This window comes from Bos javanicus, chromosome 15 (genome assembly GCF_032452875.1).
Source record: "Bos javanicus breed banteng chromosome 15, ARS-OSU_banteng_1.0, whole genome shotgun sequence".
NCBI classification, from domain to species: domain Eukaryota; kingdom Metazoa; phylum Chordata; class Mammalia; order Artiodactyla; family Bovidae; genus Bos; species Bos javanicus.
In genome coordinates this window covers 74,645,870-74,670,558 of record NC_083882.1, presented here as the reverse complement: position 1 = coordinate 74,670,558, position 24,689 = coordinate 74,645,870, and the positions used below count along the sequence as shown (strand labels likewise).

At 54.6% G+C, this 24,689-nt stretch overlaps 1 protein-coding gene across 1 annotated transcript in view; it reads left to right on the top strand.

Annotated features, from left to right (window-relative positions):
• The first annotated feature begins 2,783 nt into the window (after positions 1-2,783).
• The window catches only part of ALX4 (ALX homeobox 4), a 44,873-nt gene continuing 22,967 nt past the window's right edge, over positions 2,784-24,689 (top strand). The window contains exon 1 of the mRNA XM_061381207.1: positions 2,784-3,550. Coding sequence (XP_061237191.1) covers positions 3,127-3,550 — 424 coding nt within the window. The 5' untranslated portion in view covers positions 2,784-3,126. The remainder of the gene's footprint in view (positions 3,551-24,689) is intronic.

Here is a 24,689-nt window from a genome sequence, read left to right as displayed (position 1 = left end):
GGCCAGGAAAAGGTTAAATAATGGAGTAGTGATGAAACTGGTGATAAGATCGTGGGGTGGGTAGGTGGCAGGAGGCAGCACTCAAAGACAGCTTTCTGGAAGGCAGCTATGCTAACCACTATACCACCAACGCAAAGAAAGCTTTCTGGATCGAAGCAGGGTTGTTTTTTGGTTTTGTCTTTTTTCATTGACAGCCAGAGCAGCTCAGAAGTTACTAGAGAATATGGTGATTGCCATTCTACCTGTCTAGTCACCATTCCCCACCCCATATAGCTCACTTCTCTTAGTTTCCCCCTTGTGTCTACTCCTGGAATTGGAAAATGAGGGGAGAGAAGTAGAAGGATCGCAGACATCATCTGGGTTCTAGTAGCCAGTTTTGGGGCACAGGGGACCGGAGTAGCCTTCTCAGCTTGGAACGCCTTAGCGAAAATGCACCTTTAAGATCTCAGACTGGATCGCTCAGCGTTTTCATTCATTCATTCAATGCGCATTTTATGAGCACCTAGGATGTGCCAAGCCCTGCAGTGAACAAGACAGGCCTGGCCCCTTCTCTGAGAGAACTCACTGTTCTTGTGCGGCCAGGGAGAGGCCAGCGTACTCTTAATTTTGTCGTTTGATTCATGAAGAGGGGGAGGGCGAGCAGCCGGTCGTCCTTGGCTAGAGGAAACCAAATACGCTGGGAACTGCCTCGCTGAGCAGTGGAAGGAACCCAGGCTCTAATATTTTATTCTGTAAATATTTGTGGGGCGCCAGGCAGCGCAGAAGCTGCCCTCTTGCAACCTCAGACTAGTGCGATGGAGATGAACACTGAACCGGCAACCAGACAAACCTGAAGTCCAAAACAGAGATGCACTTCGACTGGGAAAGATGGGAAGACTTCCTGGAGGAGACACTCTTTGCTGAATACCAAGTTATTAGCAAGACAAAAAGCACAGGGATGAGACGGGAATTCCAGAACTTGGCAGAGTCTAAGAACTGAAAGAAACTAGGGCTGAACAGGAGAATTTGGGATGATGCAGGCTTACTCACTTTTGGCTAACTGAGGTTGGAAAATTAGTTGGTGTCTTTGAGTTTCAGTCTACCCATCTGGAAAATGGGTATGAGGTATGTTGGGGGTAGCCCCAAGAGACAACCTGTGGATGGCTTCTGGCACAACAAGGACTCAGTATATATGAGATCCTCACTTGGCTTGGGCCGTGAGCCAGAGAGGTGCGGGTCCCTATGGGCAGTGGGGGAGGGGTTCAGGCCTGCGCACCCCTGGCCACGGTTTGCAGAATATCTTTATTAACGAGCACTTCAAGGTAAGCCGCGATGGAAACCAGATGTGGGATCGCGCAGTCGGCGGCAGAGCAAGGAGCAGAGATACCAAGGGAGAGGGGTGGGGGTGAGGATTAGCTAGGATAAGGTTGGGGGTAGAAGCATGACGCCCCCCCCCCGATATTTCTTCTTAGGGAGACCTTTTAGGTGCAGAAGATTGACTTCTGACCTACATTCCTGGGTTCAGGGCGCTCAGGCCCTCTCTCATTTTACTTTGCCCCTTCACCTTTCACCCCACTCCCAGCCTCCCTTGAGATATGTCTTCTGTCCTTTTCTCTGCAGTTTATCCAGGACTGCTCTTAATGGGCTCCTCCAAACCCGAGTCATCCTACAGTCAGAGCTCCGTTTCCTCCGTTCTGCGTGTTTTCGTTTTCACTGTCAGCAACGTCATCCCAGATCGGCGGAGGGACGAGCCTCAGCGTGGGTTTCAAGGCAGGCGCTGCTGCTTCCCAGCTGTGTGACCTCAGTCAAGGGCTCATACCTCTCTGAGCCTCGGTTTGCTCATCGGAAAATTTGGGGACCCCGATTTCCACCAAGCACGGTTGCTGTGAGGCGCAATCAGTGATTAGCCGTGTAGAAGGGACGCGGCTCACTGTAGTGAAGTCCTGTTCCCTTGCTGTGGCCGGTTCCAGGGCCCTGAGGCGCACACAACCCGTCAAATCCAGGCCATTACTTTTCTAGTGGGGACTGTGAGGCCAGAGATTAGACTGTCTCACCCCCACCTGAGCAGTGAGCAGGTGACTGCGCAGAGGTGAGGTGCGGGTCTCCCAACTCCCCACTCTCAAAGCGCCCTTAACCCAGCCAGAAAATCTCCTGGGCTGGGCGCAAAGCTTCAGAAACTGGAGCAGCCTGCTGGTTCTCCAGTGTCTGAGTGAACATGGATTCCTCCGCAACCCTCGCCCGTGCCCTTAAAGGGAGGAAAACAGTTAACAAGAAAGTGGCCGTGCGCAGGGTGACTGCAGCGCGCGGGTGTGTGTGTGTGTGACTGTGTTACTTTCAAGGAGGAACCGACAATAGGGAAAAGGGGTTGGAAATAGAGCAAAAGGCACCAGTTGGGAAGACAGGAAAGTTGCGCGCTACATTTACCGTAGCAGCTGCGCGCTAAATTCTCAGGGATGTGCCCCAACGACTTGCCTGCACCCAGAAGTTAGCGGCCCCTCTGCCTCCAAATGTCAAACCCTGTCAGATTTTTTGGATTGTTTTTCGTTTTTGTTTTTTTAATCCATCACTAAAGTTGTGCATGCCCCCCTCCCATAGGCCGAAGCTTGGACCCACCTAGCCTCGGGAGCCCGGGGAGTCCAGAGACCTCCCTGGCCCCGCCTTGACTTGAAAAGGCCTTCGGGCGGCTCCGCGTAGAATCCCCTCGGAGTGGCGACCGAATTAGTAGCATCTCCTTAAAAGAAAGGAAGGGAGAAGGGGTAAGGGTGAGGGAGAAGGGGAGTAGGCAGAGAGGAGGAGAGGGAGACGGAAGGGAAAAAGAAAGAGTCGGGGGGGGGGGGGGAAGCACTCTCTTTTTCCGGTTCAAAAACCTTAAGAGGGTTTGGGAGATCTGGTCAACTTTCCGAAACATCTGAATCTTTTTACAGTCCTCGGTTCTTTCCCTTGGCCAGCTGTGGGGAGGGAGAAGGGAGAGAAAGGAGGGGGTGAGGAGCCAGAGAGAGAGGCGTGGAGGGGAGGAGGGGGAGCGAGCAGGCCCGCGCGCAGCGCACAGCCACCGCCTCCTGGCCTCTCCTAACTCCCGGCCAAGGCGCGCGGTGGCGTCCTCGCGCTCCCGCTCGCGCCCCCGCCCGTCGCCCGCGCGAGCCAGGCATGAATGCTGAGACCTGCGTCTCTTACTGCGAGTCGCCGGCTGCTGCCATGGACGCCTACTACAGCCCGGTGTCGCAGAGCCGGGAGGGCTCGTCGCCTTTTAGGGCATACCCCGGCAGTGATAAGTTCAGCACAACTTTCCTGTCGGCCACCGCCAAAGGGCAGGGATTCGGGGACGCCAAGAGCCGGGCCCGCTACGGCGCGGGGCAGCAGGACCCGGCAGCACCTCTGGAGAGCGGCGCCGGGGCGCGGGGCTCCTTCAGCAAGTTCCAGCCCCAGCCGCCCGCGCCGCAGCCGCAGCCGCCCGCGCCGCAGCCGCATCTCTACTTGCAACGAGGCGCCTGCAAGACGCCCCCGGACGGCAGCCTCAAACTCCAGGAAGGCGGCGGCGGCCACAACGCGGCCTTGCAGGTCCCCTGCTACGGTGAGTGCATGTGCGAATCCCTCGGGGCTGGGGACCCCTGGACCCAGGGCTCCGGGACCTTCGAAACGCGATCAACTTGCTGGAGGCGAGAGTTGGCGGGCTGGGGAGGCGTGGGGCCGAGCGGTTTGTGACTTTGGGTCGGAAAATGGGGATCGACCGCTCCGAAGGGACCGGGGGAATCCGTCCAGCCCCCTTGGGATCCTTCGGCCAAGGGCACGGAGCGTTGGCTGTTAAAACTCAACCCGGAGTCCGTTTCTCCTCCTTTTCGCCGTTTCCGCAAACCGCTTGCTTTGCGCTGCTTGCCGGGCCGGCTTCGAAGCGGATGCTTCGCAGCACCGGCTCCCGGCGTGAGGCGGGAAACAGTTGCAGCACAACGCTTGGGCTCCGGGTTCCCGGGCCGCTGAGGCCTGACTCCTGGCCGGCTAGAAGGCTCCTCGGGCGGCGCTGCAGGTGGGAGCATCGCAGGTGCGGAGCCCGGCCGGGAGCCTGAAGCGCAGCCGGCGGGGCGCGCCGGGGATGCGGTGGCGCAGGGGAGCCAGCCGGGTGCGGGTTCGAAGACGCCCGAGGCCGCGGATGACCCGAATCGGGGTGGCTCGCAGCAGGCGAGGCGAGCGAATCGGAGTTCCCAAGCGCTTCGCCTTGGGCGATCCCGGGAGTCGGCCGGCCTCTGAACCACGCTTTAGGACCGAGCGGCTGGGAAAACAGGAAGCCACAGAGCTCCAGGCGGCGCGGTGCTGGGCCAGAGGGAAGGTTCTGGGTCCTGATTTGGGCCCAACGGGAACTCGAGGCCTAAATGACCTCCAAGCCCCCTTGAACGCGGCCACGGGACACAGGCCTGGGCCCCGGAGCGCCGCGACCAAAGAGGAGGAGAGGGCTTCTCAAGGAAGGCCTGCGGCCAGAACCTTTTCTGCTACAGGATCGGCACTGGTGAGCTCCAGTCTGGCAGGGAGAGAAACTGAGACGGATGGGAGAATCTCTGGGCTAGGAGCGCTGGGTTCACACGCTCCCCCTTGGGCCACGGCCCTCACAAAGGGCCCTGGAAACGAGCTGGTTCTGACAGTACAGTGGTTTGGCTGCACTGATCCAGGCGGGATGAGACACCGGTCCCCGGGGACAGAGGTGAGACGGGGTGGAGGCCTTGGCGACTGGAATAACGTTAGGAAACAACTTCTGCCGATGCTTTTTTTTTTTTTTTTTACCCTCTGCCTGGAGCTGGCTCCCCACAGGCTCAGAAGGGGTCCACTAAGTGGTTGTTGACACGCACAAACATTCACAGGGTCGTACTCTTGTCTACACTTGGATTCTACACAGACACACACACACACACACAACCTCTTCCTTAGGAGCAGCAGGCTCACACACACGCCTAGTACACTCGTGTGGCCTCTCAAACCCAGAGAACAGCAGGCTGAGAGCTCCGGGGCTCTCCCCACTTCCTCTACCTCGCCTCTCCACCTTCCTGTTGGAATGAGTTCAGGCAGCGTGAATCACAGCCGCATCTCCGCACAGATGCTTCTTCCACACTCAGGCAGCGAGGGGCTTTCACCCTGTCCACGTGCCCCTGCCTGCATGCCCCCCCTGCCCCCTGGGACTCAGGCTTCCTCCCCCGCCAGGCCTCTCCTGGTTCCTGTCCTTTGGGAACGTTAGGTGTGGGTATATCCCAGACGGAACGCCCCACGGACAGTTTTCCCTCCCTCTGCACTGGTTTTTCATGTTTTAGAGAAATTCCCCAGCAAGGCATCTGAGAAAGTAGGTAAGGAGAGATTCTACGTGGCTCCCAATGTCTCATTTGGAAATGTTTTCGGCTTTGGAGGGAAAGGGGGAAAGTGTGAGACCCCTCTGAGCACCACCTCTGAGCCCTGCTGGGCCCCCACTGCCAGTCTCCATAATGCACCCTCGATGGGCAGTGGCCATGGGGCTCCCCGCTGACCTGCGTGTGAGGAGCTTCTCTAAAGCCCCATTTCCTCACCTGCATCCCAGGGAGATGACAGTCAGGCCTCACTGGGTAGTAAATGTCTCACACACACACCCCCACGGCCCCCAGCCCAGAGAGACAGAGGAGTCTAGCCTGTCCCCTCCATGTTTCTTCCGTCGGCCTCTGTGCTGCACTGGGAACCTGTAAGCACCCGCTTGTGAGGACAGGGCGGGCGCTGACCCTGCGCTGGTAAAATCCCAAAGCCGCAGGTTGGGACAAACGGCAGCTTGGAAAACACCAACAGGACTGCCCTCCCCGGCTGTCCAAGATGGAGGCACTGCTCAGGGTGCGGCCGCAAACTATGGACAGCTCTGCTTATTCGTTTCCTTCTCTCAGCAGCTGCTGTCTCTCTGGCCAGGAGGAGATTTCTGGCTCTTGTAGGTGGGGGTTGGGGGGAAAGGCACATTAGGCCCAAAAGGAGGGAACCGAGGCACCAAGAGGTGAGGTTCTGCCGCCCAGAGAGGCGGTTGCGCAGAAGACCTTTGGAGCTGGCAGCAGGCAGGGACTCTGAAGCACGCACACACCCACATGGTTCTCTCCCTACACTCGTGAGAGTGTGTACCCCAAAGGGGGAAAGTGAGTGAGTAGGAGGGAAAAAGCCTCGGAGGTTCCCAGGAGCTTGGGAAAGGCAGAGGCAGACTCAGCTTTGGTGCCAGGCTGACTGTGGCTCGGGCCGCCACCCAGTGGGGCTTCGGCCTGGCAACCACCTTTCCAGCTCCGTTGGTCCGGGGGCCAGAGGCCAGTTCCTCCATCTGTGTAACTGCTCGGAGCAAAAGTGAGGGTCTGAGGTCTCCTCCGCCGGGAGCCAGTTCTTGGATACAAGCGCTCCTTGACGGGAGAGCTGTGGGTCCGGGGGCTGCACTGGGGCCGCGGCCCGAGAGCCTGGAGCAGGAAGCCGCCTGCAGCCTCCTGTGGGGAGTTGGGGGGGCGGGTGCTGCTCGGAGATGTGGAACTTGGAGGGGAGACACGAATCCAGGCTGCAGAAGTTCCTGCCCCTAACTGCGCCTCCACTGCTTCCCCGTCGGTACTGAAAGGGTCCCGAACCGTGGAGTCACGGTTCCCTTCAGGCATACACATTCACTATTTTATGCAAGAGCCCCACCGTATCCTGCCTTCTGCAATCCCAACCCCACCAGGTTCCCTGGGCCCACACGTCGCCCTTCCAAAGTCCCCGCCCATCCTGGCCCATACTTGGCGGCTTGTACCCCAGGAGACCTGCCAGGTTGGAGACCCAATGTTTTTCAGCTGCTCAAAGAGCCTCATCCCTGCAGGAGTCGGGACCCTGGCATCTCGCTCGCAACGGGGGCCAACTCTCCAAGCCGCGCTCGCCACCCCAGGCCTCGGCCAGGCGCGCCGGGACGCTTCCGAAAGCAGTCTTGCTACTTCCTTCTCTTTCGCTTTCTATTCGGTGCACGCAGGTTTTCGTTGCTAGCCGATTGCTACCTTCCCATCCCGGCGCGTGAAGGCAGTGCTCTCCGCGCAGAGGTCTTGGGAGACCTGGGCCCGGCCGGAGACCCCTGGGGCGCCACCGAGGGGCTGGCCTTGATTTGTCGAATTAGACGCAGTGATTGAATGCTAGAGATATTTATTCCCCCCACCAGCACCGACACAATCCACACACCACGAAATATGTAAACTCCACGTGGGTCATAGTCAAATTAAGCCAAAGAACCAGGGTGTGCTTTGTGTAAGAGGGATCCCCCCAAAAGACAGGGAGAAACTGAGGGGCGCGCCTTAGCCTTAAGAACCCATGGATGATTGTGGGATGATGAAGGGAAAACTCAAGCATAGGAGCTGTGACGTCCAGGATCCCCAGTCAGTTGCGGGTGGGGAGGAAAAGAAGAAAGATGCTTTTAATTTTTTACTTTGTTAATTTCTATAGCCCTCAGTCTGCTGAAACAGTTCAGCCTAAACACATAGCATCTTAAATAGAAAAACAGGCCTGGATTAAAGGTCTCCTATTATTTTAAAACAGTCGATGTGTCTTTATTATAATTTATATACAGTGAAGCACCCGGTTAATGAAACGTTGGAAGAATTGTTAATTACTTGCTCCAGGTATAACTATCACGTGGATGGAGATACAGACCATTTACATATTGTATCCCTAAACGAAAACTAGGGTGGGGGATTTTTTTCAGTTGTTTCAAGGAAATTTCAGAAGAGGCTTCGGGGGAGCCAGAGAACCTGCCCCTCTCCCGATAGTGGCGTTTCTCCAGAGAATAACCTTGCCTGTCGGGCATTTGCGCAGTCCTCACTCTTGCTGGGAACTGCCGGCTGCCCCAGAAACCTTGCCGCCAAAGGCTCTCCCGAAGTCGCTGAAGCCCCGAGTTTGGTGCGCTGCAGAGAGGGGCCACAACAGGAAAACAAGTTAACAGTACCAAACGTAAAATGTCGCCATGCTCCGTGAGAACTTTCGTTTCAGAAAGCAGCTGCGCGCACGCTGCCCCGTGATCATACCTTATCCCTTGGTCCCAGCCCTTTTCTCTCTTCCCGCAAATCTGCGTGCGGCTTTGTTTCGGTGACAAATTGAAATATAAAATGGAAATATAACGACCTTCGCGTCGACGGGGGCTGGGGGGAGGGAGGGAGGGGTCCCGGCGTTTGTCAGGGGCTTGGACTTTTCCGTTCACCTCTGGTCCAGGGTGCCCGAAGCGGCGGCAGGAGAAAGGATAGGAAAACTGCCGGGATCCCCAGCGGCTCCGAGGGCTTGGGGTGGAGACCCGCGAAGCCCGAGCTGCAGCGGGTGCGCCTTTCGCGGCCGGGAAAGGGGAGTTGGTGGGACGGATCTGGGAGAATGCCTGGCTGGAGGCAACCTCCGCGTCCTCAGCTCCCAGGACCCTCCACTCCCCACCAGGAAACCGAAGGACCGAGGCACTGGCGGTGGGAGCGTGGTCCTGTATCTGGACCCAGCTTACCCAGGTGCCACCTGGCCACATGCTCCCGCTCGCTACCCGGTTCCCCAGGAGGTATTACGGTCACAAGGCGGGTCATCAGATTCGAAAACCCAGACAGGGGGGTACTCAGCTGCGGGATGATACCACCCAGCGAATTTAGAGTGAAAGGCACCGTCCCCGCCCCAACCCCGCTCCCCACCCCTTGGTCTGGGGCTGTGGACACCACTGGCCGAGACGGCTGGTCCAGACTAGAGAGTTGAGAAGAGGGCCTTCCTTCAAAACAGGGCCTTTTTAGAGAAACACTTCTGTCTGGCCAACAAACCTTCCAGCCATAAGCTGGTGCTTCTCAGCCATCCGAGTTCCCGGTGGTCTCCCAGGGGCCTCCCACCCAGAGGTGCAGCCTGTGCCCTCTTCTTTCGCCTACAGATGGACGGTAACACCCCCACCTCCATTCCCTGGGGTGGCCGCCGGCAGCTGACGCCGTGCTGCCTGGACGTTGTTCTCTCCAGGAAAGCTGACTCAGGAGTGCGACCGGAGCCTCCAGTGTGTCCACAGAGGGGTCGCGAGACCCCAGACGCACCAGCGGCCGTGCACCCCGCGCCTCCCTGAAACATTCTGCCGCCTTAGCCAAGACTCTCTTCTCTGCCCCATCCCACCCCCAACCAGCAGCTCCAAGGAAGAGAGGGAGCCGCGGAAGGGGAGCTGAGGCTTGGTGGAGAGGAAAAGAGACGTGCAAAGAGGAGGCTCGGAGCTGCGAAAGGCTGGGGACTGGGCAGCGGGCGGTTTCGGAATTCAGCTCCGGGGGCAGCTAGCAGGGTCACCACGGCGTGTGAGAGGAGGGTTACGGGGAGATATCATAGCCCTCCCGCGTGGAGGGTCACTGACGGAGGTGCCACCACCTGCCAACTACCCTGCTTTCCCTACGACCGCACCTCGGTTGGTCGTGTCCTGGGAACCACAGAATTGGGGCTGCTGGGCGTGGGCGCGTTGCAGCTGTGCGTTTTAGAAAGGGAGGGAGTCAGTGCGCATTTCACCGGATTCTTAAAGCAGATTGTCCTGGAGAGCGGATTTCCTTCCAAACTAGGGGTTCAGGAACCTGGGCATCAGCCCCAAGCACCTCGAAGATGGACTGCCGGGGTCCCGGGTCGGGGCAGAGCAGCAGGTTTCCCAAGCTGTCCGAGGGCAAGGCTATGGCAGAGAAGATGGAGAGGCTGTGGAAGGTTTGGGGCAGGCGCTAAGGTCCAGGTTGAGATGGTGGCGGGTCTCCACCACGCTGTTCTTAACTCCCCGCACGGCCTTGGGTCCCCTTCCCCTTCTGGATCCAGATTTTATTTCTACGAAACCGGGAGTTTGGACAGTTTCCAAAGGCCCTCTAGGGGTTACTGTGCTGGTACCAATTTGGACTCTCCCTGCTCCCCCGCCCACCCAATTTCCTGGTCCTCCTCACCCTCCTCACTTTTCTTTTGTCTGGAAGGAAGCTATGAGCACATCCCAATACCTTTACTGGTGCGGGTGGAGGCCTGGGAGTGGGTGTGAGCCCGAGTCCCGCGTGACTGTGGGGTGGTGTTCCCGGCTCACACTCATCTGTCCTGGACCAGGGTGTCTGTCCCAGGGTGATTCCAGGGACCATACATGCGTACCAATTCATGTGCACGCCTATATGGAAGCCTTGCGTGCCCCCTAGCACTTGCAAGGATGCACCTAGTATAGTCAGCAGCATGCAGGTGAGAATGAGAACCTGCATGGGATTCTGTGCGACCCCCTCCCCGGGGGATGGACCATGCTTGTGGTCCGTGCAACCACCAGAGTCTTGGGCGAGGAGGCGGTGACTAAGAGCCTGTGCTTCATGACCTGTGGCCTTCCCGGTTGCTGGTTGTGGCTCCCCGGGGAGGCAGAGTCTCCCTGGGGCCCTTGGGGGTGGAACAAGCCCCAGAGGCTTCCTAGAGCTCTCACTCGGCCCACCCACACCGCAGTGGGGCCTCCTCCCACCTCCAGCTCTTGAGCATTTCCTCAGTTCTGAGGAAGAGAAACCAGCCTGAGCACCATCTTGGCAAACGGAGGCCTGGGCTTCTCTGGTGGCTCAGTGGTAAAGAACCCACCTGCTGATGCAGGAGACGCGGGCTGGGGCTCGATCCCTGGGTCAGGAAGACCCCCATGGAGAAGGAAATGGCAACCCCCTCCAGTATTCTTGCCTGGGAAAATCCCATGGACAGAGGCAGGCTACAGTCCACAGGGTTGCAAGAGTCGGACACGACCTAGCCACTAATCAACAACAAACTGAGGCCTAAAGGGGAATGGAACCCCACAGGCAAGTCCGTGGGAAGGAAGGAAGGACTGCAGAGGGTGGAGAAGGAAGAAGGAGCTGGGGTACCTGTGCCCCTTCTCCTACCGTCTCCTTTCACTGTAATCCATCCAGTTGGCCACACACTCTGTGTCTCATGCACAGCAGATGCTTGCCCTTTCCCCCTCCTTCAGAAATGAGATGGGCTCCACTGGGAGCTCCTGGGGTTGCCAGGGCAACAGAAGAGCACCTGATGGGATTGCAGGAACTCATCCCCAAATGTGACCCAGTGGGGCAGGGACTCCTGCTCTCTGCTGGGCTCCCTGACCCGGGTTTTGTTTCCTAAGTGTGTGGAAACCTGGCAGTGAGAGCCCAAGGGTGTTAGCTGAGGCCACATGACTTATTTCCTCCTCTGAGGCTGACCACCTGCCAGGTCGGGGACCTTGGTTGAGGCCCGGAAGTCAACCCTCCAACATGATGGGTCCTGGTGTCTGGATGGGTGTCCCGCCCAGTGTTGGAAGAGACGCCAGACGCCTCCTGGCCCAAATGCCCAGTTTTCACAGAGAAGGGGACTGAAATGCCTAATTCCAGCTCCTCACCAGACTTTGCCTGTCCCTGTTCCCAGCCTCCTGGGGGATTCTGTGAGGCCCTGGACACAGCCTCTGCCTTCAGGTTGGGATGGGGAGACAGACTAGTAGCTTGGTTCACTGCAGTTAATGGGTTGGTGCTGGAGAGGCTGGGCGGAGAAGGGCAGCCCGCTCCCAGGTGGGTGGAGCTTTACCCCGTAAGGGGAGGGCTCAGAGTTGCCACAGACCACCTGGATCTTCTCTGGTGGCTGAGTAGCTGCTTCTTTGTTTTCTCCTTCCCCACTCCATGGCTTCTCTGGACATCAAGAGCTCTGGGTTCATGTGTTGGCTCTTCCCTGGAAATTGCCTGTGTTTTTGAAATGGTCTGCTTATCTCTTTAGTTTATTTCTTTGTTTGCAAAACGGGGGCTGTGTGGGGCAGTCCCACCTCTGTGGGAGGAAATGTGAGGATGCAGAGAGCTGATATGCCTGCAGGGTTATCCTGCAAGGTGGCCAAAGTCTGGACTAAGGGATGCTGCCTTCTCATTTCATCTTGCAGATGATGAAGGTATGTTGAATGGTGGTGGCAGTTGGGGGCCGGGGGGTATTCTGATCAGGTTTCAGGGTAAGAAAGGAAACATTGGGGCCTTCCTGGGTTTGTGGGCCTCCCTGATATCCAGGGGTTTCCCTGGTGGTTCAGATGGTGAAGAATTCGCCCTCAATGCAGGAGACCTGGGTTCGATCCCTGGGTTGGGAAGATCCCCTTGGAGGAGGGAAAGGCTACCCACTCCAGTGTTCTTGTCTGGAGAATCCCCATGGACAGAGGAGCCAGAGGAGCCTGGCAGGCTGAAGTCTATGGGGTCACAAAGAGTTGGACACGACTGAGCGACTAAACACAGCTCATCCTATCTCAGATGACATGGGTTTACAAACATGGCCCCAAAGAGCTCCTCCCATCCTCCTGTCTGGAGGTGCAGTGGTGGCGGGTGGGGTGGCGGTGGCTGGGGAGGAGGTCAAGGATGGGCTTGGAGCCCCGGTAGGTCCGAGTCTAGACCTGACCCTGTGTCCTTGGGCCTAGTTTCTTCCCTGTTCAAGTGTCCTGCTGTGTTGGGGTCAGGTGTGGCATCGGTGCCTCATAACTGTTGTGAGGGATTGCATCTTAAGTCCCAGAGGTTCCAGGATCGTGCCAGAACCTCTGATCAGGGCAGGGTGGAGCTGAAGACCACATGAGGAAATACCTGCCTCCTGGGGAGTTTGTGAGACCTTGTGAGGCTTTTGTCTTACAAAACGGTTTTGTTTCAAACTGTTTTCCCAGAGCCTAGAGCAGGGCTTGCTGTACAGGGCAGGTGCTCAGTGAATTTTGGGAAGGAAGGGAGGAAGGGAGGGAGGCAGGGAGGAGGGAGGGAACCTTCCCATCCTCCTTCCCTTCTCCTCCTTTTGAAGGAGGCGTGGGCATGGGTGAGAACCCGACTTCTAGTTCTCTTCTACCCTGGCGAAAAATATTTCCTGCGGGGACCCCTCTGAAGCGTGGTAGAAGGAGACCTTGAGTTGCTCTGTTCTGCACAGGCCTGGTGTCCTCTCAGGCTCCTGCAGTTAGAGGAGCACCGTGGCTGCAGTCTCCTGGGCCGTCTCCCCCTCACCCACCCATACACACCCTCCTCTCCTCAGGGCTCCCCCCTTCCCTGCAGTGAGTTTGGGGCCCCTGGTTCTTCTGATGACGCTCTTCCCTGGGTCCTCCCCCCTCCACTCAGCCCTGCCCCTCCCCAGGGTTCTGAGATTCCCCCCGCCAGGGGATGCCCCCCTCCGCTCGGGCCTATATGCCGTCCTGAGCTCACAGCCCAGATGAGAAGAAACACTGAGACCTGAGCCTGGGTTGGAGTCAGCTCTCACAGGTGGCGGCCAACAAAGGCGGAGGAGACTCTGATGGAAGGGCTCCCCCCGTCTCTCTGTAGAGAAGGAGTTGGGCATAGACGGGGCTGTGAGAGGTGTGCTGCCAAAGGCTCCCCCTTCACATCTGACACATGCTGCTGCCGGGTTGTGCCCTGTGTTGTTGGGTGTGGAACACTGGGCAGCGAGTCAGGTGATTCCTGCCCACGGGGAGCTAAATGTGCAAACATCGCGGTTCTCAGGAAAAGTGCGAATGGACTGGGACTTAGTGGGTAGGGGCATTTGGAAGTGGGCCTTGGAGGTTGAATAGGAGTTCTCCAGCTGGAAGAGCTGGAAACAGCACTCTAGAGTCAGAGAGAACTAGGTCAGGAAAGTTCGTGGAATGCCTGGGAAAGAGCAGGTGTGTGACTTGCGAGGGCATGATGGGTAGAGGCAAGAATCAGCCTGAAGAACGGCGTGGGCAAAGCAGAGGGGGCCATTCACTTTCTGACGAGGGGTTCAGACTTTGGGAAGCCCCCTGGAAGCCTCTGAGCAGTGCGGTGAGAGGCTGCGTCCCCAGACTCAGTGCAGCCTCTTTCAACATTCAAATCTTTATTTTAATTAGGGATAATTTTTATTGTGATAAAATATGTGCTGTGCTAAGTCATGTCTGGATCTTTGGAACCCTGTGGACCATAGCCCGTCAGACTCCTCTGTCCATGGGATTCTCCAGGCAAGAGTACTGGAGTGGGTTGCCATGCCCTCCTCCAGGGGATCTTCCCCACCCAGGGATTAAACCCGCATCTCTTGCGTCTCCTGCATTGGCAGGCGGGTTCTTTACCTCTAGTGCCACCTGGGAAGCCCGTGGTAACATATACGTAACTTAAAATTTACCATTTTAAGGATTTAAAATGAACAATTCATTGGCATCAAGTACATTCGTGGTGTTGTGTGACCATCACCACTATTTCCAGAACCCTTTCATCATCCCAAATGGGCCCATTAAACAATAATTCCCCATCTCCCTCTCCTCCCATTCCCTGGAAACCTCTGTTCTACTTTCTGTCTCTGAATTTTCCTACCCCAGGCACCTCATAGATGTTGAATTACACAATATTTGTCCTTCTGTGTTTGACCATTTTGTCAAACCATTGTTGACCTTTATTCTTTGATAATCTTTATTTATTTATCTTTGACCTTTATTCTGACAACTTCTTTCTTTGGAGAAAGAAGATTTATTTGCCCATTTTGGGGCAAATATTTATAAATAAATAAATATCTATTTATTTGCCCATTTTTGAATTGCATTCTTGGCTTTTGCTGTTGAGTTGTAGGAGTTTTATGTATATTCTGGATATATCTATATATGTGTGTTAGTCGCTCAGTCATGTCTAACTCTTTGCAACCCCATGGACTGTAGCCCGTCAGGCTCCTGTGTTCATGGAATTTCCCAGGCATGAATACTGGACTGGGTTGCCATTCTCTTCTGCAGGGCATTTTTTTGACCTAGGGGTCGAACTCTGGTCTCCTAGATTACAGGTGGATTCTTTACCATCTGAGCCACCAGGGAGCCCTATATATATATATATATATGATAATCCCTTGTCAGATATCTGATTTGCAAACATTTTCTCTATTGTTGTCTTCTCACTTTCCGGATAGTGTCCTTTTGATGCACAAAATTTTTTAATTTTGAAAAAATCCAATTTATCAATTTTTTCCTTGGTTGCTTGTGTTTTCATTGTCATAGCCAAGAAATCATTGCTAACTCCAGTGGCAGGAAGATTTTCCTTATGTCTTCTTCTAAGAGCTTTATAGTTGTAGCTCTTAAGTTTAGGTCTTGAACCACGCTGAGTTAATTTTTGTAGATGGTATAGGATAAGGATCAATCTTTATTCTTTCATATGCGGATATCCACTTTTCCCGGTATCATTTGTTGAAAAGACTGCCCTTTCTCCATTGAATGGTCTTGGCTGCCTTGTCAAAAATCCATTGGCCATGTATTTGAGAATTTATTTCTGGGCTCTCTATTCTGTACCACTAGTCAATGTCCCCAGTGTGGCATGGCCTCCTGAGATGAAGGTCCAGAGTTCTAGAATATAAGGAACTTCATTAAGTCATCCTGCTCAACCCCTCACCTCCAGGCCAACGACTGACCCGCCAAAGAGATTCGGCTCTGGGACACATTTGTTTTTCAGGAGCCAGAGCGGATGAGAAGTGGGGGAGGGCAGAGCTAGTGGTGAGGGTGCCCACGCCCCAACCCTGGCCTCTGACTAGGCCTGTGGCCATACTTGGGAGCCCCCGTGTCCATCAGCTGAGTCTCCCATGAGGATACGGCCTTGGGGTAGATTCTCATGTGCTCTTAGGGTCCTCACACTACCCCCTAAGAGGACCAGATCGGAGAGGACTCCCTTCCATAACATGACCCCAGAGCCCTCTCCCCACAGGGCTGGGAGGAGCCCCTGGAGGGAAGTCCATGCACCCCACCCGGCTCTGTACTCCTGGGCCCGTGAATGTCCTGAAGATTTTCTGCTTCCTCCTCATCAGAGGCATCTGCTGCTCCCTGTACCCAACCCTGGTCATCCCAAGCTCTGCCCAGGGAGTGGCTCAGCCAGGGACCAGGTAGGATTCGGCGCCCCTGGTGGGTAACCAGAGGGGCAGGGGGCAACGGACAGGTGGCTGCCGCTACCAGTGGAGCAGTGAGAGCCCCAGAGGGGGCTCGCTCATGAGACCAGTATATCCTGCCTCGGGACCCCCCAGCCCAGTTGGTTAAACACAGGCCTGGTCTCCCGGCCAGGTGGAGTGGGTTGCCATTTCCTCCTCCAGGGGATCTTCCCTGCCCAGCGATTGAACTTGCATCTCCCATGTCTCCTGTGTTTCTTGCGTGGCAGACGATTCTTTATCCTCTGAGCCTTCGGGGAAGCCCAAAGGCAAGTAACAGGCGCAGCTTCTAATGCCTTGGAATCTTATAGAAACTGTGTTCATGCTACAGTCAGGCTGCACCGGCTGCCTGAATCTTCAGGTGCCTTTGGTTCAGTGAGGCCAGTATAGCCAGGACCTGGAAACAGATTTGGGCCTGTCCAGCTGAGTGCCCCTCGGCAAATGAGTTGACCTCTTTGCCTCCTTGCCTCAATTTTCCTTGTCTGTAAAGTGGGCATATGAATCCTATCTACCATGAAGGCATGTTGTGAGGATTGAGGAGGGTGATATAGGTAAAGAGCTTACGGCAGCAGAAGTGCTCAATAAATGTTAGTTGTTATTGTTGATAATAGGATGTTGCTGGAACTTTGAGTAGGTGAGGCCGGAAACTTTGACAGACAGTTATGGTTGACTTGAATGCATAAAATTGAAAAATCAACAAATTATTGCTGAGTCTATATTGTGTGGTTGACAAAGCATTTTAAAATACAGATGAGTGATGAAAAAAGGGTATAAGCTGGCTGTCTGCCCAGCATGGGGGCTGGAGGGATCAAGGAGGGGAGAAGGGTAGTCCTAGGCCCCTCAGACCCCTCAAGCCATGTCTGCTGGGGAGTTTAGGCTCCCTTCCTTAAACTCGCAAGAAATGACCGCTCCTGGAACGGCCTCCTCGTTGGCTCGGCATGGGTTCTGTGCCAGGGATCAGGGGCTGCCTTGGAGAGGCCTTGCCTGAGTGGACATCCAGGGCCAGGTTTACCTAATGAGCTACCCAGGACTCAGCCCCTCGGATAAGATTACAGGAAGCCACTTTTGTGCTCCATAAGGTCCATTCTCACTGTTTCATGGGATGAGTCATTTTCCTGACAAGCACTGTGCTGTCTCTTCAGTCGTGTCTGACTCTGCAACTCTGTGGACCCGTAGCCTGCCAGGCAGCTCTGTCAATAGGATTCTCCAGGCAAGAATACTGGAGTGCGTTGCTATACTCTCTTCCAGAGGATCTTCCCGACCCAGGGAATCTCTTGTGTCTCTTATGTCTCCTGTGTTGGCAGGTGGGTTCTTTACCACTACCACCACCTGGGAAACCCTGAATAATCTTATCCATCTTTATCAACCTCAGAAAACTTTAACTGGCAACCTCACAATTGATCCAGCCATAATTTTTCCCTTCTTGTCCAAGGGGAGAAAACATATTCTTGCTTTTGGGGCTTGTAAATGATTGTTTAGTTTACCATGAACACATCTGGAGGAAGAAAACCCTTGATTTTGGTGGGAAAAACATTCTCTCTAGGCCGATGTGGTCGTTCCACAGACTGAGACATTTAGTTACTTAACCAGATTCATTTAATTCAGGTATCTGTTGAGTTGGTTGTTCAGCAGGTATTTTTTGAGTGCCAGATGTGTGGACCAGAGTTTGACAAGACTTTTTCCCTGCCTGTGATGAAGACACTGTCTAATGGTGGAGGGTGCCATGCATCCACACTTGGCAATGCTTTGTGAAAAGCAGTCGAATTATTAGGAGTAGTTCGGGGGCTTCCCTTGTGGCTCGTGAAGAGCTAGTAAAGAATCTGCCTGCAGTTCAGGAGACCTACCTGGGTTTGATCCCTGGGTTGGGAAGATCTCCTGGAGAAGGGAAAGGCTACCCACTCCAGTATTCTGGCCTGGAGAATTCCATGGACTGTATAGTCCATGGGGTCTCAAAGAGTTGGACACGACTAAGCGACTTTCACAGAAGAAGGAGAGTTTGGAGGAGGGCATGGCAGGAAATCTACAAAGAGGAAGTGGTAACAGACTCGGGCCTGGAAAGGTGATTTGGGTTTCTCTGGCAGAAAGGGCCCTGACATAGCCCTGAATCACCAAGGTTAGTTTCTATATGACAGCAGACAGCAGCGCCAGTGGGAGTGGCGGTTCATTTCTGGAACGATCCCTCTCGACACTCCCCACCCCCAGATAGCTTTTGGGTGGTATGCTGGGTGGAGGACAGCGAAGGCCCCCACAGAGAAAATTCTTCTGGAGCCGTTAAATATTGGTGTGCCTGCATAGGAGAGTCGTCCAGATGTTACCAAGTGTCTAAGCAGGAGCGAGGTTTTTGGAAGGAGCTCACAGCCTCTCTGACCTTTGTCAACTGGCGCATAAGCCACACTGTCTTCGATGCAGCGCTTAAAATTAGAGTCCTCCTTTCATGCCTCTACTACAAGTTGCAGCCTGGGTCAAAATGTATGTATGGAAGGGGCTTTCTTGAACATCAGCTAGCACTTTTAAATATCTATAACAAATGACAAACAAAATAGTTTCAGTGTTTCACCCCATTTATTTCTCTGTTATATGTACGTAGAAATGAGCCTTGATTGGAAGGGGACTGGGGTGGGGGGAGCTGCTTGGGACGGAGGTCTGTGGAATGTTCTGGGCAGCTGGAGCTGGGGAAACTTGAGCTGAAGAGCATATACCTGGGGCGAGGGCGGGGGCAGGGGGAGGATGAGACACTGCAGCTTGAGGGGCTCTTCTGCGGTCTCCTCCCGCCCTGGCCTAACTTCCCTCCAAATAATAAGTGTGTTAATCTCCCGTGGAGGGTTCCCGTTGACAGACAGCGTGCTGGGTGTCAGGCAGAGGTGTGCCTTCTCGTCCTTGGCCTCACTGAGAGCCCACAAACATGCTGGGAGGTGGGTCCCCTCCCCCTTACTTTACAGATGAGGAAACCCAGTCACACAGAGGCCAAAGTCACTTTGCCAAGGCACGAGTGGCTTGGAAGCCTCCTAAACAATCTCCCTGAGAAATTTCCCCATTTCTTTGATGGGGAGAGCTGACATTTCTTCATCGTATGCACAGAGCTAGCTGTACACAGCTTCGACAGACCCTTCCAACCAGATCGCTGCCTAGAGATCTGGAGAGGCCCCAGAAACACTGCTTCCCGAGCCAGGCTGGCCGAGATGCCCCTGCCGTATCCACCTCCACCGCCATAATCACTGCCTCCTTCATGAAGCAGGGCTTTTGTAAGGGAGGGGCCATGCTTTCTTGGACTTTGTTTCCATCTCCTGGAGCTTTGCCCTGCACATAACTAGCGCTCCAGAAATGCTGCTGAATGAATGCATGCAGCAAGTCAGGGGCAGTTTCAGGAGTCAACCCAAGTCCGTCCTGCTCCAAGGACTCCTCATTCATTTCACCTAGAGCAGGATCTGAGCTTCTCCATCTTGCCTCCCTTGGATACAACGGTGGTATTACAGTGTCCCCAAGGGGAATGCAGATTTTCTGAAGCAGAGGAGAGACAGAGGCTCTGAGGGATCAAGGAGATAAGGACGTGCCCAAGGCCACATGGTTCTGTAAAGGTAGAGGGGGACAAGGGGCAGGCAGACCACTGAGCTGATCTGAAATCAGAAGACAGTCCTTCCACTGACAGGCGATATGATCACTCGGGGGTCTCCGTATCCTGCCTGAAAGAGGAGGGGTGGCCCAGGGTGGCCCCTGAGCTCTGGGGCTTCTTTTTGGGCTGAAGGGAGAATGGGGGAGGTTCCTTCCGTTTCTCTGGGAGTAGACCCAGCCTGGGCCGCTGCCCCTTCCCCTGCTGGGTCTCTGGATCCCCTCCAGCCTCGTGAGGCAGGGCTTGGGGATGAGACCTGGGCTGGGCCAGGAAGCGGGGAGCTGGGAAACCTCAGTGTCCATGAGGAGGGCTGTTCACAGGGGTAGTTAGAGTCCCTGATTGAGGTCATGACCCCAGCCCACCCCAGAGAACAGCACCAGGTGATGTCCAAGTGTTAGATCATAAATGGGGCTTCTCATGGTGACCCATGGACTTCCCTTGTAGCTCAGTTAGTAGAGAATCTGCCTGCAGTGCAGGAGATCTGGGTTCGATTCCTGAGTCGGGAAGATCCCCTGGAGAAGGAAATGGCAACCCACTCCAGTATTCTTGCCTGGAGAATCCCATGGACAGAGGAGCCCTGCAGGCTACAGTCCATGGGGTCGTAAGAGTTGGACACGACTGAGCAACTACACCACCAAAACCAGCACTTGGTGACCCCAGAGCTCTGTTGAGGTTAGTCCTCTGAGATGGAAATTTCTCCTCAGGCTCAACTGTGTCACTCAAAGACAAGACCGAGTCAGCCAGTGCCCGCCCCACCCCCCAAGACTGCCTGCCTGTGTCCAGGAGACACGTGAGAGGCCGTGGACGGGACACCAGGCTTGGAGTCGGACCATCTGGGTTCAAATCCCAGCTCTGCCCCTCCTCGCTTTGTGATCTTGAGCAAGTCAAGCTTCTCTGGACCTCAGTTTCCTCATCACGGACCTCTTAGGGATCTGAGGAGATCAGATGAGACAGTGAGTGGGTCAGAACTGCTGCAACGCAAGCCATTGTGTGATTGTCTCATTGTTGTCACCAGCCCTGGGGGAGGGCCCCTGGGGCTTCTCACTTAGTAATTTAGGACCAGTTCAGCTGAAAGCTGGGTGTCCTGTTTTGCCATGAAATGTGGTTACCGGGCCTTGTCAAGGCCTCTGTAGATGTCAGTACTCAGGTCAAGTTCACATCCTTGCTAAAGCCTCTCCTGACCTTTTCAGCCAGCACCGACCACTCTTCCCATAGAGCCTGCCTTGCCCAGGTCACAGGGCTCTTGCTGTCAGGCCGTGGTGTCGTCTGTCCCTTTGGTGAGGCCATGTCTAAAGGGAGGCCCTGGGGAGGTGCTTGGTGAATGAACAAACAAGTCAACCAAGGAATGAGTGCAATGAATAGACGCAACCCAAGCCACAGTGTCAGGGAGAAGAGAAGAGAAAAGAATCTGGGGCCTAAGCTGGGGTACGGAGAGGACCGTGGGGACTGAAGGAAGGCCGGATGAAGGCCCGCAGGGACCCTAGCCAGTAGTGGACTTTCTTTTCTTTCTCTCCAATTTTTAAAAAAATTTTAAAATAACAAGTAAAAATAAAATTTACCATCATGACCATTTTTAAGTGTACGGTCCAGCGGTATGAAGAGCATTCATAATGTTGTGCAACCATCACCACCATCCAGCCGCATAACTCTTTCCATCTTGTCAAACCGAAACCCTGTCCCCATGAAACACCAACTCTGCACCCTCCTGGGCCCCGGCCGCTGGCAGCCATTGTTCTACTTTCTGTCTCCGCTCCAGGGACTCGTGTACGTAGAATCGTGCAGTATTTGCCTTTTTGTGACTGCTTTGTTTCATTCAACACGATGTCCTCAAGGCTCATCCGTGCTGTAGCAGGTGCCAGAATTTCCCTCCTTTCTGAGGGTGAATAATCCTCCTCTGTGTGGAGGTTCATCACCGATGAACACGGTCACTTGCGTGTGCCAGCTATTGTCGGTGGGCTTCCTTTTTAACCACTTCTCTTTGGATGCAAGGAAACCGTACCCGTTTGGACTAACTGTAAGAGAGCTGAAATTAAAATAGGCTCAAACAGTACCAAGTACTTTTAAGTCCCAAGGATAGCTTGACCTCAGCTAACAAAATACTGCCTCCTACGGCCTTAGAAGAACCGCATGTTTTAATGGGGTCTCCGGTTGCTTCCGGGGATGGAAATGAGGGTTTCCATAGGACTACGGAGTATACGTTTGTCCCTTGAGTTGATCTGCCTTGTTATTTTTATTTCAGCGTGCAAGCCCGTTTGTAGAAGTTGTGGATGGTGTTGGTGAGAGGGAGGCAGAGAGATTGCTTACTAGACTCTAGTCTGGGTCCTGTTTCAAACTGTAACAAATGCCGGTTTCAGAACTTGGATTCCTGGATAAAGTGGTTTCTTCCCATTTGTCTGCATTCTTGATCTTTTTAAAAGCTTTTCATTTGACATGTTTTCAGACACCAGGAAAAGTTAAATGTAGAATACAAAGGATTCCCAGATCCCTTTGACACCGATCCTCCATATCTTAAAGTTTTACCATATTTGCATTATTGCCCTCACTCTCTTTTGTGTTCTTTCTGTATGTATATATTAATGTATATTCAGATGCACATATACATATTATTTCTTGCAGAACTGTTTGGGGGTAAGTCACAGACATAAGCCTTTTTACTTTTAAATACTTCGGTATTTAGCAGAGAATTGAATATAAATCCAGACCCAGTGTCAGGAAGAGGAAAAGAAAAAATTAGTTGAATGTAAACTGAGGGATGGAGTGACCCTGAAAGCAAGGTCCCGAGAAAAGGCCTTGGTGCACATTGGAGGTCCCAGATGTTCTATGAAGTTCTATCAGGACAGTTTCACCAGGGCCAGCACTGAAGGTTGGATACGTTGGGCAGATTTAGAGGCATCAGAGAGGAGGAATTTTCCTGTGGCTCCCACTTTTTTTTCCCCTTTTTCCCTGACTCTGTCTCCTGGCTGCCCTGTCCCAGCCCCACACTGGGTATCCACTCCAGGAGGGCCCAGAGGAAGATGCCCCAGGCTTGGGGTTCAAATCCTGCCTCTCAGCAGCTGTGCATTCTTAGACAAGTCCTTTACGCCCTCTGGCCTCAGTCTCTGCAGCTGTAAAATGGGCATATTTCACATGGCTGTTGTAAACAGCAGCAGTGAGAGCATGTTAGTATACCATGAAGCTCCTGGTGTGTAGTGAGAGCCCAGGGTTGAGTCCTTTTCCTTCCTGATTCTGGGGAGCCCCCTCGATCCTCTGGCTCACAGGAAACCCCTCCCCTCAGTGTGGAGTGATGGGAAGAAGGGCCTGCAGTCCCCACGACTGCTGAAGCTTCCCTGGGGAAGAGCCCACAGAGGAGCCAGCAACAAATCCACGAGCTGCCTGGACAGCCGACTGGGCAAAACCAGGGTCGGGTAGCCTGGGCATGGCTCACCTGTCAGTATCCGGAGGGCCAGCGATGCCCCTCAGGTCTCCACAAAGGGAAGAGATTGGGGGGAACTAATCAACTCGGGTCAGGCCGGCTGCCCAGTGGCTGGTGACATTTAGTGGATTCCCTCTCTCTGAGCCTCAGTTTGCCCATCTGTAAAATGAGGACGCTCAAGACGGGGACTGATACAAGTCAAGAACGTGAATACCCTCAGAGCTGGAGGAGGAAAGAGCTCTGCAGAGAAGGACAGGGACCCTCCTCACCTAGCGCTGTGTGGAGGGCTGGGATATCAGAGACACATAGTAGGGCTGAATCACCACTTGTTTGGCCAACCCTCCGGGAGGGGGCCTGGGTCTCTAACCAAACTGGGAGAAGCATCTGCGGCGGGGGCCCTGGGGCCTCACTTCTGGCCCCGAGGAAGGTACTTGGGACTGCAGTGCCTCCTGGTGGCCAGTGTGAGCTACTGCAGCCTTGATCCTGACCGGCAGGATGGGGGTGCCTAGAGCCTTCACACAGGGGCCCGCACAAACCTGCCCTGTGGGTGAGGAGAACATCCCAGTCTTGGCTTCCCGGGGAGGGCTGCACCTCCTCTGTAACCCTCCTCTCCTCTCCCTGGCAGGAGACCAGGCAGGGCTTGCTGACGTGAAGAAGCAGAAAAGCCAAAACCCTTGCCTGAGGCCATAGCAGTGTCTGGAGCTACATGGGGCTTGGTCCTACACGACCCGCCCCGTGGCCGGCTTCTCTGAGCCCCATCACCCCACAAGGACCAAGGTCCACCCCCATGCCACAGCCACCCCACAGCAGTGTGTGCTGGGGGATCGCAGCCCCCCACCCTGCTCTGGAGCCCAGCCTCATGGTCCTGGGCCCCCTTCCTCTGGGTGCCCTTGTCGCCCTCAGCAGGGCACGCAGAGCTGCCTGGTGCTACCAAAGGCAGAAGGAGCCGGGGCCCAGTTCAGGACCCCGAAGTGCATCAGGGCAGCCCTATTCCCAACAGCTCTCGGTCGAACGGGAGGCCAGACCACACCGCCGTGCTTCAGAGTGGGGAATTCAGCCTTTAAGAGAGAAGCCCGACCCTGGGGTCAGAGAGGAAGAAGGAGACACCTTTGCACTGAACCTTGGAAGCTCAGTAGAAACAATTCACGAAAGAAGAAATGCAACACATTAAAGGTTAACTTCACTAGTAATATGTGCCTGTGTGTGTGTGAGCACGCTCGGCCTCAGTCACGTCCGGCTCTTTGTGGCCTCATGAACTCTAGACTGCCAGGTTCCTCTGTCCGTGGGACTTTTTTCAGCTAGAGTACTGGAGTGGGTTGCCATTTCGTCCTCCAGGAGATCTTCCCAACCCAGGGATCGAACTCATGTCACATGCGTTGGCAGGTGGACTCTACCACTGAGCCTCCTGCTGCTGCTGCTAAGTCGCTTCAGTCGTGTCCGACTCTATGCGACCCCATAGATGGCAGCCCACCAGGCCTCCCCATCCCTGGGATTCTCCAGGCAAGAACACTGGATTGGGTTGCCATTTCCTTCTCCAATGCATGAAAGTGAAAAGTGAAAGTGAAGTCGCTCAGTCATGTCTGACTCTAGCGACCCCATGGACTGCAGCCTACCAGGCTCCTCCTTCCATGGGATTTTTCTAGGCAAAAGCACTGGAGTGGGGTGCCATTGCCTTCTCCGGAGCCTCCTGGGAAGCCCAAATTTGTTTTTTTTTTTAATGTAAATTCAAATGAGATTTCACTTTTATCCATTACACTGGCAAAGCTTTTTATAAACAGTGTAATGATTAGTACTTGTCCTGAAGCAGGCAGGCATGCTGAAAAAATGGGCACATTTCTAGCAGACACACTTATCAGAGCTCTTAAGGTGTGACTG